The 14,893-nt window shown below is 47.2% G+C and overlaps 6 protein-coding genes across 6 annotated transcripts; 3 read left to right on the forward strand and 3 right to left on the reverse strand.

Moving 5' to 3' along the window:
• Window positions 1-1,573: 1,573 nt before the first annotated feature.
• Window positions 1,574-2,454, forward strand: F4812DRAFT_455033 (uncharacterized protein; the record flags this gene model as incomplete). The annotated part of the gene is made up of 4 exons (XM_047936756.1): window positions 1,574-1,617; window positions 1,699-1,988; window positions 2,057-2,072; window positions 2,130-2,454. The coding sequence occupies 4 exons, from the start codon at window positions 1,574-1,576 to the stop codon at window positions 2,452-2,454; spliced, it is 675 nt and encodes a 224-aa protein (XP_047795533.1).
• An 842-nt stretch (window positions 2,455-3,296) lies between these two features.
• Window positions 3,297-4,079, reverse strand: F4812DRAFT_465117 (uncharacterized protein; the record flags this gene model as incomplete). The annotated part of the gene is made up of 1 exon (XM_047938411.1): window positions 3,297-4,079. One exon carries the CDS (start codon window positions 4,077-4,079, stop codon window positions 3,297-3,299), a length of 783 nt encoding a protein of 260 aa, XP_047795534.1.
• Window positions 4,080-4,845: 766 nt separating this feature from the next.
• Window positions 4,846-6,544, reverse strand: F4812DRAFT_412014 (glycoside hydrolase family 5 protein). The gene is made up of 4 exons (XM_047932671.1): window positions 6,313-6,544; window positions 6,129-6,260; window positions 5,460-6,058; window positions 4,846-5,404 (listed from the first exon to the last, which is right to left on the reverse strand). The coding sequence occupies exons 1-4, from the start codon at window positions 6,380-6,382 to the stop codon at window positions 4,970-4,972; spliced, it is 1,236 nt and encodes a 411-aa protein (XP_047795535.1). The 5' UTR covers window positions 6,383-6,544; the 3' UTR covers window positions 4,846-4,969.
• A 1,378-nt stretch (window positions 6,545-7,922) lies between these two features.
• Window positions 7,923-11,312, forward strand: F4812DRAFT_412015 (uncharacterized protein). The gene is made up of 4 exons (XM_047932672.1): window positions 7,923-8,420; window positions 8,475-9,467; window positions 9,515-10,217; window positions 10,270-11,312. Exons 1-4 carry the CDS (start codon window positions 8,065-8,067, stop codon window positions 10,597-10,599), a joined length of 2,382 nt encoding a protein of 793 aa, XP_047795536.1. The 5' UTR covers window positions 7,923-8,064; the 3' UTR covers window positions 10,600-11,312.
• A 60-nt stretch (window positions 11,313-11,372) lies between these two features.
• F4812DRAFT_412017 (uncharacterized protein) lies at window positions 11,373-12,556 on the reverse strand. The gene is made up of 2 exons (XM_047932673.1): window positions 12,029-12,556; window positions 11,373-11,895 (listed from the first exon to the last, which is right to left on the reverse strand). Exons 1-2 carry the CDS (start codon window positions 12,183-12,185, stop codon window positions 11,753-11,755), a joined length of 300 nt encoding a protein of 99 aa, XP_047795537.1. The 5' UTR covers window positions 12,186-12,556; the 3' UTR covers window positions 11,373-11,752.
• A 650-nt stretch (window positions 12,557-13,206) lies between these two features.
• F4812DRAFT_455038 (uncharacterized protein) lies at window positions 13,207-14,856 on the forward strand (the record flags this gene model as incomplete). Its single annotated transcript, XM_047936757.1, has 1 exon — window positions 13,207-14,856. The coding sequence occupies one exon, from the start codon at window positions 13,207-13,209 to the stop codon at window positions 14,854-14,856; it is 1,650 nt and encodes a 549-aa protein (XP_047795538.1).
• Window positions 14,857-14,893: the final 37 nt, after the last annotated feature.

The raw sequence follows: 14,893 nt of genomic DNA on the forward strand, positions 1-14,893 counted from the left end.
GCGAAAAGGCATGGGTAACTGAATCCCTACCAAGTTTAACCGCCTTTTCAATGTTGCTAAAGCAGTTGTGATCACTGTATGTATAAATTCTGCCTAAACTACATATTTTCGTGGTCTATTTTCGATTTATTCTTGAGGATTGAGCATTGTTATCTTCGATGCTCACTTTCTCGACTCCTTCTTCCTTTCGTAATTTTCTATGGCTCCGGGCAATTTCTCACACATGCGAAAGCGTTGGGAAGAAAACTACAAATCTTTAGCCTTGGCGTTAGAGGTCTGTTAGTTGGTATATGACCAGAACCATTCCGATATAATTGTCTTGGTTATTTAAAATATATAGTAACCCCATATGATATGTTATGTTAATCATATGGTCGTCACAGTAGGTACGATCTTGTAGGCCCCTATCGAGCCTCCTCTCGTGTACTAGGTATAAGGTGTCGTTTCCGCTTGCTTTTTAGTGCTAACAACTATCTCTCCTACCGAACCATGGAAATGATGGATTATACAAGGGGAGATGGCCTTGATTTCATCTGCTATATCGGATTATAGAAATAACATTTAGAGAAAGCAGAGTAAAAATATAACCTTTGCTGGGGGTTAAGTGAGGGGAAGTCAAGCAAACAACACCCAGCTGACAAAGGTTCTGACAAGTGTGTGTATATTGTCTATGTAAAAGAAAAGATTTTTTTTTTTTCAAACAATCACTCAACACTGAAGAAGAGCAGAAGGAGCCACGTCCGTGGCTCATGAGTGGCACACTCACACCATTTCTAGAACCTAAGACACCCCCGGTGCAACAATCTACAGTACTTTCTTCCTAAATCATCACAACAAACATCAACGCTATGGAGCAGAACCAACATCAAGAACTTGTTGGCCTTATCCAAGGAATGCAGAAAACCCTTCAACCGCCGCTTCATCACTATAGAAAACACCATAATTCAATCCAAAAACAAACAAAACAATCAATCTGATCGTAACAATATCCTTCTCCCACTTCGAGATTCCGTTGCTGGAAATATCATACCAAACTGTCCTACCACATCTGCCCAAATACACAGATTAACCGCAGCCGAAGCAACCAGTATCCTTCGAGCCTTACAAGTGCCTGTACCTGCTAGTCTTGAAGCCAAACGGACAGCAGTTCTACGGGAATTCCTGTGACCAATCAGAGATTGGCATCCTCGACCCCAACACACGAATTTCACAATATGAAGCTACAATACTGACAGAACCTGCAAGACGTAAAAGCAAATAGCTTAGGCATCTGTAGATACCTAGGTACCTATCCGACCTATCTAAAGTTAAACCAGGAACTTTGCGTGGTCTTTTATTGGCTTTTACCTTGTTGCAACACTGTAATGAGTCAACAATCCAGATTCTGGTTTCACAAAAATGCACTTCCAATAGGCAGCAACGCACAGACACACACACAGTATTCACTCCTAGCTCTCCTCTTTGCCCTTTTCCCAGCATATCTCTACAAACTACAGAGGACTTAAAAGTTCGCTAAAACCTCCTCCTAAATCAAACCAGACCATAGACATCAAACCTGAATCCTGCGTTCAAGATGGGAACTCGGAATCTCATTTGCATCCGAAAAAATCGGCAATGGTATGTATTATATTCCTTCCTCACAGTTTGAATTCGTAGCTACCCAAGTGCTAATGGTCCTTTTTTTATTCTTCTTCCCAGGGTTGTTGCCAAGTATTGCCAGTGGGATGGCTATCCGTCAGGCCAAGGTATGAAATTGTTCAAGTTCCTCCACGTTGAAGAGAACATTGCACGTCTGCGAGCGGGCCTAGCCCATATCTACAAGCCGACTGAAGACGAATTTCAGAAATATTACGACGCTGAAGAGACAGCTGACGAATCTTCGCCGTGGTTGCTCTCCCTGTCCAGGGATACGGGCGGTGGAATTCTCGAGTTAATCGCTAATGCCACTGCCGACCACAAATTGCCGATCGTATCTGAGCTGATAGTATGTTCCAAATACTTCCTTGCCTTATTTCGATGTATCCCGGGTATCCGTGCTAACTATCTGGCGACACAGGCCTCTTCTGCGAATGGTACGTCTTCCACCCGCTTGGCAAATTTCCCTCCATATTCTTACTTACCTATTATAGGGCATATATTGTCGACTTGGATGACGAAGAACTAACCGTCTTCGGAAGCAGCGAGCGTAATTACAACGGTCACCCTTTCGAAGAAGTGTGTGGCGACGGGTCCTATGTTCCCAAGTGTATGGCTGTTTTCACTTTCTCGGTACTTCAAAGCTTGAATGATCAAATATTCAACGAGGTTGCGAGTGATATCGAAAATAGAGCAGACCTGAACTTAATGCCAGTGGAGGCGGAACCGACCGAGTTAAATGCCAACGAAGATGCCTCTAAGAGTGATTCTAATGGAAATGATGCCAGTGAGGATAGTGTTGATGCTGTCACCTCCTAAGCTGATGGGCTTGTCAGGAGTCTCACTTGAGACTCCTTGGAACAAAGGAGTTATTCTGTATATAGCTTTGGCTTCAAAACAACTGTAGTTAGAGTTCCTTGCGGAACAACGAAGTTGTTTTACCTACTGCATGCTCTGCGACGTGACAGGGCTGCACTTGGGTTAAAAGGCTTACAAGTGGAACAGAAGTTATGTATTGATAATAAGCTTGGTAACTTCTTATATGTGTTCTTGGAATTTATATATTAGTAGACTCCAGCCTCTCCTTGATAATTGTATGGAAAGTAGTGGGTAACATACCTCGCTTTATCCAATACGACGTGTAACCCCCTAGTTTTTGCTACAATAGTAAGAGAACCTGATATCCGATTGTACACATGATTAGAAGCCTGTCCTTATTCATAGTATATCATTTAATTTTCTTCCTTTTTTTAAACACTTCCAACTAAACTACCTGTTATGCTAGCTAAGTACCTCCTATGCATGCCTAACTACCTCTGAAATGCATATGATAAACAACGCCTTCATTCTTTCTTTGTCTTCTAAATGTCCTTTGGGCCTAATCCGATCAAGGCCGTTATATATCCTCATCTTGGCGAGGTAAACAAGTTAGTAGCTGATGCTGCTTCCTAAAAATGTAACCCTCCTTATAATAATAGCTATTAGAGCCCAATGTTCGCTCCTTACATACGTGCTACCCAAGGTTAGGAGGTACCTAAAGGTTAGTTACCTATGCAAGAAGACTATTCGAAATGCCATACTTGCTTGCGTCAGTCCCCTATTCATGTACCTGAGGTATAACCACAACCTAATTTGCTTTTGAAAGAGTACCTAGTATTAGTTCACGAACTATATCCGCTCGAGGAATAGTACTCTGATTCTTCCTCTTCTGCTTGCTGCTTCAGCGCCCACATCCGCAACCACCATACGGGTATAAAGCCCTTCGAGTACTTCTCGGGGCTCAGACCCTTCGCCCAGACCATCTTCGAGAACAGCTCCTGCTTCTTCTGAGTGAGCCTGGCCTGGATGTTTACCACTTGCTCTTCCACGACGGATATCCGGGGATCGCCTCGCGGCAAGCCCGTAGCGAGGTCGCGGTAAACCAGGAACAGCGTCTCGGCGTCCTGCTCTAGTTGATAGTATTCCTCGCACAAGCGAAACAGCTGGACCGCGTACCTGAACAGCTGCTCCTGGTCCTGCTCGAAATAAGGGAACGAGATCTCCGAGATCTCCTCTACGCCCTCTTGCCAAGTGGCCGGACATTCCTGGGCGTAAGACTCGGGCTGGCCCAGGTACTCCAGACGTCTGTGTCGGTGCTGTCGTACGAAATACGGACACATTTCGGGTTCTAGTTCCTCGTCGGAAGAATAAGCGTCTAATAGCTCATCAATGAATTCGGAGCAGAACTCGACCTCGTTGGAAAGGTGGCAGCAGCTGTGGTATGCGCACGGTGGATAGGGGTTGTTGAGGAGCCAATGCTGTGGGATCGGAACGTCTATCTCGCATCGGTGGAAGACTGTACGGAGAGGGTTAGCGTAAACGGTGTGGTTTTCATGGTCGAGGCTGGTTATCATGAGTTGTCGCACATCATGATGCATGTGGTGGGTAAAGGTCCTCCGGCACATCTTGGCTGTTTGAGCGTATTCGAGACACGTGTGGCCTCAACATATATCAGTTATCTACGCTCTTTTTTCAGCGATTATATCAAGACCAGCTTGATGTTAGTAGAAGATGCCACGCTGTGCAAATACTCGTAGGTAGGTAAATATCCAATTTCAACTTTCCTCACCTAAGTTACCTCCTATACGTGTATATGGGTTAGGTACCTAGGTAATTATCTCTATAGAGTGGAAAGTTCGCAAGGGCTACCTACCTGGTATTCGCAGAGTGAAGATGGGAGTAAACGAAACACCCCCTATCCTAACCGCGAACCCATTCGATTTTAACCCAGGGTTGTGCAATAATGGGATTGAGACTCATAGTCCAGTCACAACGGCCGTCTTTGCGAATTTTCACATTACAACAAATGCTTTGTTGATTATGCTTTTTTAATTTTTATTAATTCATACACAAGGGATTGTCTGCTTAGAGCCCTTGTTGATCTTGAAGAGGGGTTCTGAAAGCCGGCCTACGATCAGGTACTACCTGGTCGCCAATAGCACAACTAGTCGGATATTATTGACACATCTTCGGTGTCATTTCACTATTTTAGCAACAGGAGAACGCTAGGTTATAATAGGACCATTCAGCTTGCCGGGTAATAATAAAGACAATAGAACCTGGGCACTTCTAGAGGTCGTTACTCGTTAAAACATTTACAAGCATTAGATACGCATCCATCTATGACTTGTTATGATGGAAGATAATCATGCATAAAGGACGGATAAAGCATAAAGGTAAAAGTTACAAATTTATAATTATTAATAGGTACAGGTGTTCTCTTAACACAAAGAAATAAACACAAGAATACTCAGTCAATACTACACAATCACTACCAATCCTAGATTTGTCTAACTTAACAAGGGCTGATGCTCGCAGCGCTCGCAGCATCCTTCGGAATAGCGCCGGCAGCAACTGCAGACTGGTAGCACCACCGCCACTCGTCCATGCCGCCGATCCAGTTGCACTTCCACGTCCAGAACACCCAGCCGCCGGACTTCTCGAACGTCTGCGCCTGCGCGGCCCAGAACTGCCTGTACCAGTCCACCTGGTAGGGCCTGTTGTCGATCTGGAACTCGTCGTTGAACTGCACCGAGTCGGCGACCGAGATGGACCACTCGCCCACGATAACGTCGCTCCCGCCTCGGTTGTCGTTGCACGCCGCGGAGATGTAACCGGCTTTGGTCGTCTCCACCGAGCCGTCCCATTTGTAGTACCTGTGGTCGTCGAACAGCGCGAAGGTGGGGTCGGAGATGTTGCTGGTAGGATCACCTGAGCCCCATGCTTTACCCTGTAGTTGACGTTAGCATGCACGAAGTACCATCAGACGTTCGTCGGAACTGTACCATCATCTGAATGTGCAGACGATCATTCGTCCCAACTCCCAACTGGTCTTCGCGGCTGCGGATGCGGTCCCACGCCTTAGGGTAGTAATTCGCAATCATGTCCGCGGCCTCGGAGCCGTAGTCCCCGGCGTGGACCGGCTCGTTCATAACCTCGAGGGTGCCGACGGTGCGGTAACCGTTATTTGTATGGATCTTTTCGGTCATCCATTCGAGGAACTTGATTGCGCGCTCGTAATTGGCCTGGTTATAGAATCCGGGATAGTCTACGCCGTGACCGGTGTACTGCTGGTTGGGGAACTGGGCTCCGGGCCCCCCGTGCAGATCCATGATCACGTAGATCCCGGCGTCGGCGCACCAGCCAACGAGGCGGTCGAGATATTCGATGCCGCCGCGCGGGTAATGTTCCCCTTCGTTAACGAGGTCTTCGCGGAGCCAGAAGCCGACTGGTATGCGAACGGTGTTTAGACCTAGGCTCTTTATTTGCGTGATATCGTCCTGGGTTGTCCACGTATCCCAGTGCTTCTTGAAAGCCGCATCAGCTGCATCTTGCCCCAGTGCTTCTACGCATTGCCATTCGTCGTTGGCATTTCCACATCCCACTAGAGTTGTTATATGTCAGCTATGAACAACTAAGAGGGATCTATCTAAGTGTCGACCAGGTTTACTTACTACTAGACCATTCGTCATGGGCCATCCAGGGCTCGATAATGAATTGCGATCCGAGGTTGACACCGCGGATTTTATCTCCACCCGAGAGCCATCGCCTGTTAAGTCGCGTAGACTCTCCTGAAGATTCAAGTGCTATCTTCATATTAGAAACTTTCCCACGTGTTATGAGTGAACTTTTTCTTACGTATAGCGCTGGTAACCCTAGCACAGGTAGCTAAAGCTAGGATAGTTGATAAGACTGATTTTAACAGCATGTTAATGAATACGTAACTAAATATTGAAACAACGAGAGATAGATAGGCCTGCCTTGAAGTGATGTATAAGGAGAAGAAAATGACAAGGCCAGTCTTTGCTGCAGATGTCTCTCAAGTTCGCGAATTAGCCTTGACGTCGATCATTCAGCAGGTTTATAAATGAAATACAGGCGTATATTAAGAGGTGCCTAGCATATTTGTAGCGTGACGTTCTACAATCGGAGATCACATCGTTCCCAGATCTATTCCGCACGCTGACATCAGCCATATCAGCCAAGCCCCTGAATCGCAAATGAAGGGGTCGCCATCACACGAAGTACATGACTTTATTCTTGCAGAATAAATGCTTTTACGTCATAAGCGTGCTTCACCATAATTAGGTAGGTACCTTGCAGGAAAACCGAGATGCAGGGATCAGATGTCAGGCGTAAAAGCAATCATCTTATGCGTGAGCTACCACAGCTGACGGGTAAATATTCTATTTTTGTTAGTCGTCGCTGTATAACGGTTTCGATGCCCCGAAGCTACCTGCTGAATCGAGGCGCATTGTAGACTTAATAGTAAGCTCTAACTTCAGCTTAGGTTTACTCTTTGTTTAAAGAGTTTCAGCCATTCATATTGTTGCTACATTACTTGAAATCAGGTAGGTAAGTATATTATATTGTCTGTTCAGTTTCTAGGCCGTTACAACTAAGATAGACTGAGCTGAACAATTCTCGGGGAGGAAGATATAAGTGATCGACCGAATCACTGGGGACCCCTAGGTTCTGTTGTCGATCCGATTGGATGTCCGATGAACGCGGTAATAACTTTAGAGTAAGAATCTATTTTAGAATTATCAGATGCGACCGGTATTGTTCCAATTTCTTAAGAGTATTTATTGTATTTCATCCTTGTTAAGGGAGAGACTAGGTTAGGTACGTATCGCGATACTCTGCCATCTTATTAGGTAGAAGACTTTCAAATTCATGCTGCTTTCATGCTAGTTAAATAGTGTCCCGCCATAAATCTGCCTAATACCAGGTACCAAACAAAGGCCTGATTGATGCTGCGTGTTATATGCGAATAGATTACAGTGGTAAATTATAGAGGTAATTACGTAGTAGTATACGTAAGGCCTACTTGCAGATTTTGGGGTAATATATGTTAAGTAAGGTGCTCTGCTAATATCATATATGTTAAATGATATAAAGCCGTCTTTTATTTATTATAAGGTTAGTAAGTGATAATCAGGTAGGTATAGCATTTCTCGTGCTTTCTAAATGGAGGATCAAGAAGAGGTGCGAGAATATACTACAATTATATACCACGTGAACACCGAAATATTGTACCATGTAGAATTGACAAAACCTGGCTGCCTAGCTGCTTGACAAAGACAAAGGGCTGTTCCGCAAAAGGTACCTCTACCTTGCACCGAAGTTATCCCGAAATATAAAGTTTAGCCAATCAAAGTTTAGCTCCAAACGCGGTTGCAGAATTATGTAAATTATGTAATAATAGCCCGGGTGCCACAAGTTACATTAGGTAGTACCTAAATCGAGTTAATTGAATTTTATCGCATTTCATCTCAAAACCGCGACCGTCCCAACTTCTTTCTCTCTTTAATCCCTTCCCCTCGCTATCATTTCATTTCATTTCTTGAGACTCGAGGCTGAAGTTGGAGAACATTCATTTTCCCAAAAATGTATACAAACTCTTATAACCAGTCAGCATCGTCTAACCCGCCGCCTCCCCCCGGTTATGATAATTACAATCGACCGCCGCAGTCTCCGTATTCGCGTGGTGATGAGCAGCCTCGATCATGGAATGGCTATCCTCCCCAAGACCGTCGCGATGATTATCAATTCCGAGGTCCATATTCTGACCTTCGTCGCAATCGCCCCGATGATAACCGCCGAAATGATGGAGAATATCGCGACCGCTATCGCGACAGTGATAACTACCGCCCTCCTCAAGGTGACTTCACCTTTCGCGTAGAACGTCCCGCTGGTATCGACTCATACGTACCATCCGATCGAGAGCAACGGAATCCCAGAGAGTATGGTTCATACCGCTCCCAACAATGGGCACACAGTACTCACCATGACAACAGCTACGAAGATAGACGAAACGCGCCCCATCAATCTCGTCGTGATGGTCGCGACGGCCGCTCACACCGCAACGACGATCGTAGACGTCATCAACCTTATAGAGACGCGCGAAATCGCACCCAGACTAGGCAACATGGTTTCTACAAACCCTCCATCCCGGCCACTCGTTTACTTTTACTTAAGAAGCATGATGACAACCCGGAATTAATGTTGGGCGATACAGCCGGTCGAGTTACTTACAAGCCCATCGAGGAACTGTCCGATAGTGATGAGGCAGAGATGGACATATCAGATAACTCCGATTCGGAGATAGCCGAGCCTGCAGCTAAGCGCATGCGAACTTCCGAGACAGCTGCTACGAAGCCAGAACAGGACGTGCCTAGATGGTCGAACCCTGATCCATATACCGCACTACCTCCTCCTGATGAGAGTACACGCAAAAAGAAGGATATGGTCCATCTGATTCGCAAGGCACGCGTAGAAGCGGAGGCGAAGAAACCGACAGCGCCTGTAGAGGGCTTGGATTTTATCTCTTGCGATTTTAGCGATAACGAAGGTGAAACTAAGGCAACCGCGAACAAGGAGGATAGTACGGATGGAAAGTTGCAATCACTAGTCAATAAATCAGGCGCTAACGGCCGTGAGATAACATCGACACTCCCGGCAACCCAATCGCACAACCCGCCTACCGAAGAGATTCGGGGTCAACGCACAGGCACCCAGCCTACCTTACAACCTGGCAACCGAGGCAACCAAGGCAACCAAGGCACCACCCAAGGCACCAGCAGTAACCCTATTGATCTAACTGCTTCTACATCGCTTGGTAATCGCAAGCGCACCTTTGATGACACAATCAAGTTACCGCATTCGACCGTGAAGGTGCAAATGAAGTTTAACGGCGGTGGAAATGTCTTGCCAGCATGGCAACCGAAGGATGACAACCCATGTCCTTGGGTCGTGGCGGATCATTCGTCAACGCCTTCTATGGCTACGCGGTAAGCTCTTCTTTCCCTATTTGAGGACCTATACTTATTTGCTTTAGACTGCATAAGGAGATCGTCGATTTCTACTTGTATGTTCGCCCTCGCAACTTCGAAGAGCGCGTGCGCAATGAGCTGCTCAACAAGCTACGGACGATTGTTAAGAAGAGATGGGCCGATGCTGAGGTCTATCCGTTTGGTTCCTTCATGTCTGGTCTCTATCTCCCTACCGCGGATATGGATGTCGCAATTTGTTCCAACAGCTTCATTAATCGTAATATCCCGCGATATGACAAGAAAAGGGACTTGTATAACTTCAAAGCCCATCTTATACACCACGGGGTTCCCTATCAGAACGAGGTTGAAGTGATCGCAAAGGCCAAAGTCCCACTCGTCAAATTTGCCGACCGCGAAACCGGTTTAAAGGTTGACATCTCGTTTGAGAAGATAGATGGCTACCGAGCCATCAAGACATTTTTAGACTGGAAAGAGAAATACCCGGTAATGCCAATCCTCGTTGCCATCATCAAGCATTTTCTGCTCATGAGAGGTCTCAACGAGCCTGTCAACGGCGGCATTGGTGGCTTCTCTGTTATCTGCATGGTTGTCAACTTACTCAACCAGATGCCGCAAGTTCAGAGCCGTTCCATGAAGCCCGAGCATCATCTGGGAGAGCTTCTGATGGAATTTTTCGATTACTACGGTAATCACTTCCAGTACAACACAGTCGCAATCCGCATGAATCCTCCCGGTCTTGTTCCTAAGGTAAGTTTTTTACCTAGTCATCCTCTGAGTACATGCTAATTCTCTACATCAGAACGAAGTTAGCAACTTCATCTATCGCAACTTGGATAGGTTGTCCATCCTGGACCCCAATAATCCCGACAACGACATTGCAGGCGGATCTAAAAATACCCCGACTATCCTGGCTCAGTTTGCCAAAGCTCATTCGATACTTCGAGGGCGTATGGCTGAACTTGCAAAGGGAACCAAGAATGTAAGCTTTGGTAACACAATCCTCGGACCATTGTTTGCGGGCAACTACTCCATATTCCAGGTTCAAAGGGACTATCTTGAACGCCTAGCAGCACAAGGGATTCCTAATTACCAACCCAAGGATTACAACTCTCGCGACGTTGTCTGGTAATCTGGCGGTACGACGACAGCCTTACTAGTGCCCCAGAGCTCTATTATGAAGTCGTACGATGCTACTCACAGTAGTAGATGCTCGGAACAGTCCTTGATGAGAATGATGTGGTTATGAGATACCTATTACTTGCGTTTGGTTCGAGGCGGTTAGTGATATTAGAGAGTGGACCGACACCGGAGTCTTCCCTAGGTATTTTTGAGGCCCATGGATTCGCGGCGTTCCGGAAGACGACCAAGTGCATAGATGATACCGTTTGTTTCGTTTACCTCGCCGTGTTTCACGACATAGATGTTCGACAGGAGTCATCCATTCCACCGAGGATGGCACAATGTATTTTAGGAGCCGGAGACTCGGCCGACGCATACCCATGTCGTTGCTGAGCCTCGCTCTACGGTTTTGCCGTATTCCCCTTGCTCCATCATGCCGGCTACCTTAGGCAGCCTTCAGCCAAGTGGCAAGGGAAAAATTCATATTCTCAGTTTTTACTCTTTGTCTACCTGATTCTATCTCTAGTGGAGAACTTTAATGTGACTGGCCCAGATAGCCTCTTTTTTTTTCTTTTCTACTTGCTGACTAGGAATAGTATTAATGCATTTCTACGTTGGAGCATATTCATGCTCTCGACAGTCGAGGCTTCGTCTTACTAACGATTCACAGATCATGAGCTTTATTAAAAACACACATTTCTCATTCAACCGAGATGTAATAACTGCAGCAAGGGGGTTGATATTGCTTATAGCATGTCAACTTCCCTCATTTTCTCACCGCGAACTTGGCTTTATGCCGGGTCGTGGAGAGGATGATGCTTATCTATTGATCCTAAGATCTTAGTCTCTTCCTGCTACCGAAACCACCCACCGATAAACCATGGAGGACGTCAGGAATACCTAGTACTAGATACAACACAACAATTTGAAGGCGGGACAGATATTCATCTTTTATTGGGACCATTAGGGTGTTGATGGTAGATACCTAACCTACCTCCTAGGTACCTATCATCAACTTCTAGGTACAATATAAGGTATCCCTCGGGTTATCATCTACCGTATCATCTACCGTATCATCAATCTTGTCCTATCGCCTCACACGAATGCTCATCGTGCATCCAGATGCTACACCACCGGATGCACTGTATTCTTTCTCCTGCATATTAGCCCAAATTCGAGCATCCACTCGGGAGACGGCCTAATACCTCACCGCCGCATCCTAGCTCGGCCGTGCCGGAGAATCCATACCATCGATAGATACCGTCGTTTGTGGTGGATGTGTATATCGTGTTGGTCTCGTTTTGCACTGAGCCGCTGGTTAGCGATATAGGTTAGGTACGCTCTGTTAGGTACCTACCTACCTGACATATCTCGTCGGCATAGGAGATAAGATACATGTAGGTAGGTAGGTACCTGAGGTAGTGAGTGGTAGGACATACTCTTGATTTGCCAGTGGTCCGGGTTAAACCCTATGCTCGCGTGCTTGGCCCAACCCGTGCAGTCGGCGGGCTCGAACTCGAGCGCCAACAAGTTCCTCCACGCGGTGCACGCGGACGCCGAGGCTAGCAACGAGATGGCTGTTGTTAGAGGTCGCATAACTGATTTTTTTTTCTTTTTTTTTCTTTCGCTTGGTGTTTATAGACTACCTGTGGAGCTTGTGTATGGTTTCATAGGAGGTAATAGATAATGCGTCTAGTGTTGTTCGATATGATATAAGTATAATAAATGCATATCTTGACAAAGGGGGCTTGGCTTGTCAGGGTAAGCACAAAGCAGTCAAGTGAAAAAGAAAGACGTATGTATATTCGACTCTTTCCTCTTTCAAAACGATCCTCGTTAATATCTGCCTATGATAGGTATTCTATGGGTTACGTATCGTGTTACCTATTATCCTTTATTACCCGCTAAGAAAGCATGTTTATAGAATTGTGATAATACCTCGCAAGTTACTCCAAGTTTGAAACCTCACTATCCATTCTCTATAAGTTGTAGTCATGACTCGTTAGGTTAGGTACATATTATATTGGTAGGTTCAGGAAGAGGATAACATGACGGCTTAACATGTTGTCCATCCATCCTTATGTACATACATAATTTCGGTGTTTTTTGACCCATCATGCTACATTTATTTGTAGAAATATCATCTTAGCAACTAGAAACTAGTCACTGAATGACATACCTAACATATTTATTCTTTACCACAACCAATTAAGCTAGGTACCTGTTTTCTAGATATTATACACTTCAATGTTTTTAGTGCCGATGGTGACAAACCCCATCGTCTCATAAGCCCAATGGGATATGCCCTTCTCCGATTCATCCTGTATTCTTATTAATTGCTCCTATATAACCTCAACGCTAATCGAATAACCTAGTTGGTTAAGCTCTCGAGCTTATTGTCATATGTCAACTAATTCACACGTCATCGCATATTCGGGCCGGTCGGGCGTTGACCTTCATCACCAAATCAAGAATGCCCTACTTGAAGATTCCAGTTGCCAGGTTAATCGGGTTCTCACCATATTTATTTACTGTTATTTATTTATATATACATATACGTATGATATTTCCTTCTCATTGTATATTACATATTCTAGGTATTCATTGCAGCGGCATGATGGTTTCTATATATGAGTTCATTACCCGGCTTCACGATTTAGTTTCCAACCCCACGCCACGACCAGGCCTTCACCCCATTCCCGGAAGTCAACCTCTCACCTTCGGCGCAGCCGTGACGCCGCCGCTGATTTATTACGTTGCTCTCCTTCTGCTCGCCCCGCCGCCTCCTCCGGCTGTCGATTCGATCTACGTCAACACGATTCGGAACATACTTGCTCTGGTTTCTGCAGTCCTCTTCTTCCGCTTACCGCTTGCCTACCATGTTCCGCAGAGCATCGGGCTTACTTACCAGCTTGGCCTCGTCGGCCTTTACGGCGGGTGCAGGGTGGTAGACGCCTTCTTCATCAGCCCCTATTTCTTCAAGCACATCCCGCGGCGGGTCAAATATGTGCACAAGCTGAGCGTCGTAACAGATGCGCCCGAGGAGTCAGCCGTAGTGAAAGCATGGTCCGATGGAGGTGTTGAGCAGCCAAATTCTCACAGGGAGAAAGCCACCACAGCTGGCGAGGAAACTTCAGCCGGTAGTAAATCGGCCCAGGTCGAAGCTGTCTCCAATGCCGATTCCGCACAAGCTAGCCGACGCACGCGATCAAGCTTTCATATCGGCATCAGCGACGCAGCGCGGCGGATGTCGAATTCGATCCCGGGCGCGGCCTGCGACTCGTACTACCACGCGGTGCGGCGAACGCTGCACGGGCCGGGCCCGCAGGCGGTCCTCGAGACGGCGACGACCGAGTCCGGCTGGCCGCAGTCCCTGCGGGACCGCGCGTCTTGGGCCCTGGAGCTCGCGCTGAGCATGCGCGGGGCGGGCTTCACGTGGACGACGGCGGACGTGCGGCACACGCGCAGGACCTGGCTGCCCACGGTCGGGAACCGCGCGCACAGCATCCTCGCGCGCACCGCGCCCGTCTTGCTGGCGAGCTGGTGCGTCGTCAGGGGCGTATACCTGCGCTACCTCGGCGCGTGCGGGGACTTGGCGGGGTCCAGAGGCGAGGAGGAGGGGGGACGTCCCCGCGAACTTTTCGACGAGGCGCTGCCGCTGCCGGTCCAGGTTCTGCTTACGGGCGCTTTGGGGGCGTTCCTCATGACGGCCTTCTCGTTGGGCCATTCGCTGTTCGCGATCGCGCTTAGTCCGCTGGCGCCTAGCCCCTTGGCTTTCTTCCCGCCGCTGTACAGCACCAGGATCTGGGACGTCACGTCGGTGCGTGGGTTTTGGTCTTACGGGTGGCACCGGTTGTTTGCGCGGTTGTTTCTCGTGTACGGCGTCTGGCCCGGGGAGTGGGTTGAGAGAAAGCTATTAGGGAAACGCGACGACGAACCGGCGGATGTGGGTAAAGTTTTGGGCGGGTTTCTTTGTAGTGCGTTTGTCCATTCCTTCTCCGTAAGGGGCGTGTTAGGTGGGGATTGGAACAGTGCCGCGGGGGAAGCTAAGTTCTTTGCATTAAACGGCTTCGCTGTTGTGGTTGAGGGTGCGGTTTCGAGAGCAGTGAGAAGAGCAAGGAAGGAAAGAGGCTTTAAGGGGGAGGCCATGTGGTACGATGGCTTGATTGGGCGGGTATGGTGGCTTGCGGTTCTGTTAGGTTCAGGGAGGAACTTTGCAAGAGGTTGGGTTAAATCAGGTTTGGTGAGGGAAATTGCAGGCCAGTGAGACTCCTTTCCCTACTTTATGACCAAATACGGGTATA

Source organism: Daldinia caldariorum, assembly GCF_022478825.1.
Source record: "Daldinia caldariorum strain CBS 122874 unplaced genomic scaffold F4812scaffold_1, whole genome shotgun sequence".
Classification (NCBI taxonomy): Eukaryota; Fungi; Ascomycota; class Sordariomycetes; order Xylariales; family Hypoxylaceae; genus Daldinia; species Daldinia caldariorum.

Coding starts and splice junctions, on each gene's coding strand:
- F4812DRAFT_412017 (XM_047932673.1), bottom strand. CDS start 12,185: ATGCGACCTCTAACAACAGCCATCTCGTTGCTAGCCTCGGCGTCCGCG. Junction 11,896..12,028: donor GGACCACTGGCAAATCAAGA/GTATGTCCTACC, acceptor CCAGCGGCTCAG/TGCAAAACGAGACCAACACG.
- F4812DRAFT_412015 (XM_047932672.1), top strand. CDS start 8,065: ATGTATACAAACTCTTATAACCAGTCAGCATCGTCTAACCCGCCGCCT. Junction 8,421..8,474: donor GAGCAACGGAATCCCAGAGA/GTATGGTTCATA, acceptor CCATGACAACAG/CTACGAAGATAGACGAAACG. Junction 9,468..9,514: donor ACGCCTTCTATGGCTACGCG/GTAAGCTCTTCT, acceptor TATTTGCTTTAG/ACTGCATAAGGAGATCGTCG.
- F4812DRAFT_412014 (XM_047932671.1), bottom strand. CDS start 6,382: ATGCTGTTAAAATCAGTCTTATCAACTATCCTAGCTTTAGCTACCTGT. Junction 6,059..6,128: donor CCATGACGAATGGTCTAGTA/GTAAGTAAACCT, acceptor TAACAACTCTAG/TGGGATGTGGAAATGCCAAC. Junction 5,405..5,459: donor GTCTGCACATTCAGATGATG/GTACAGTTCCGA, acceptor CGTCAACTACAG/GGTAAAGCATGGGGCTCAGG.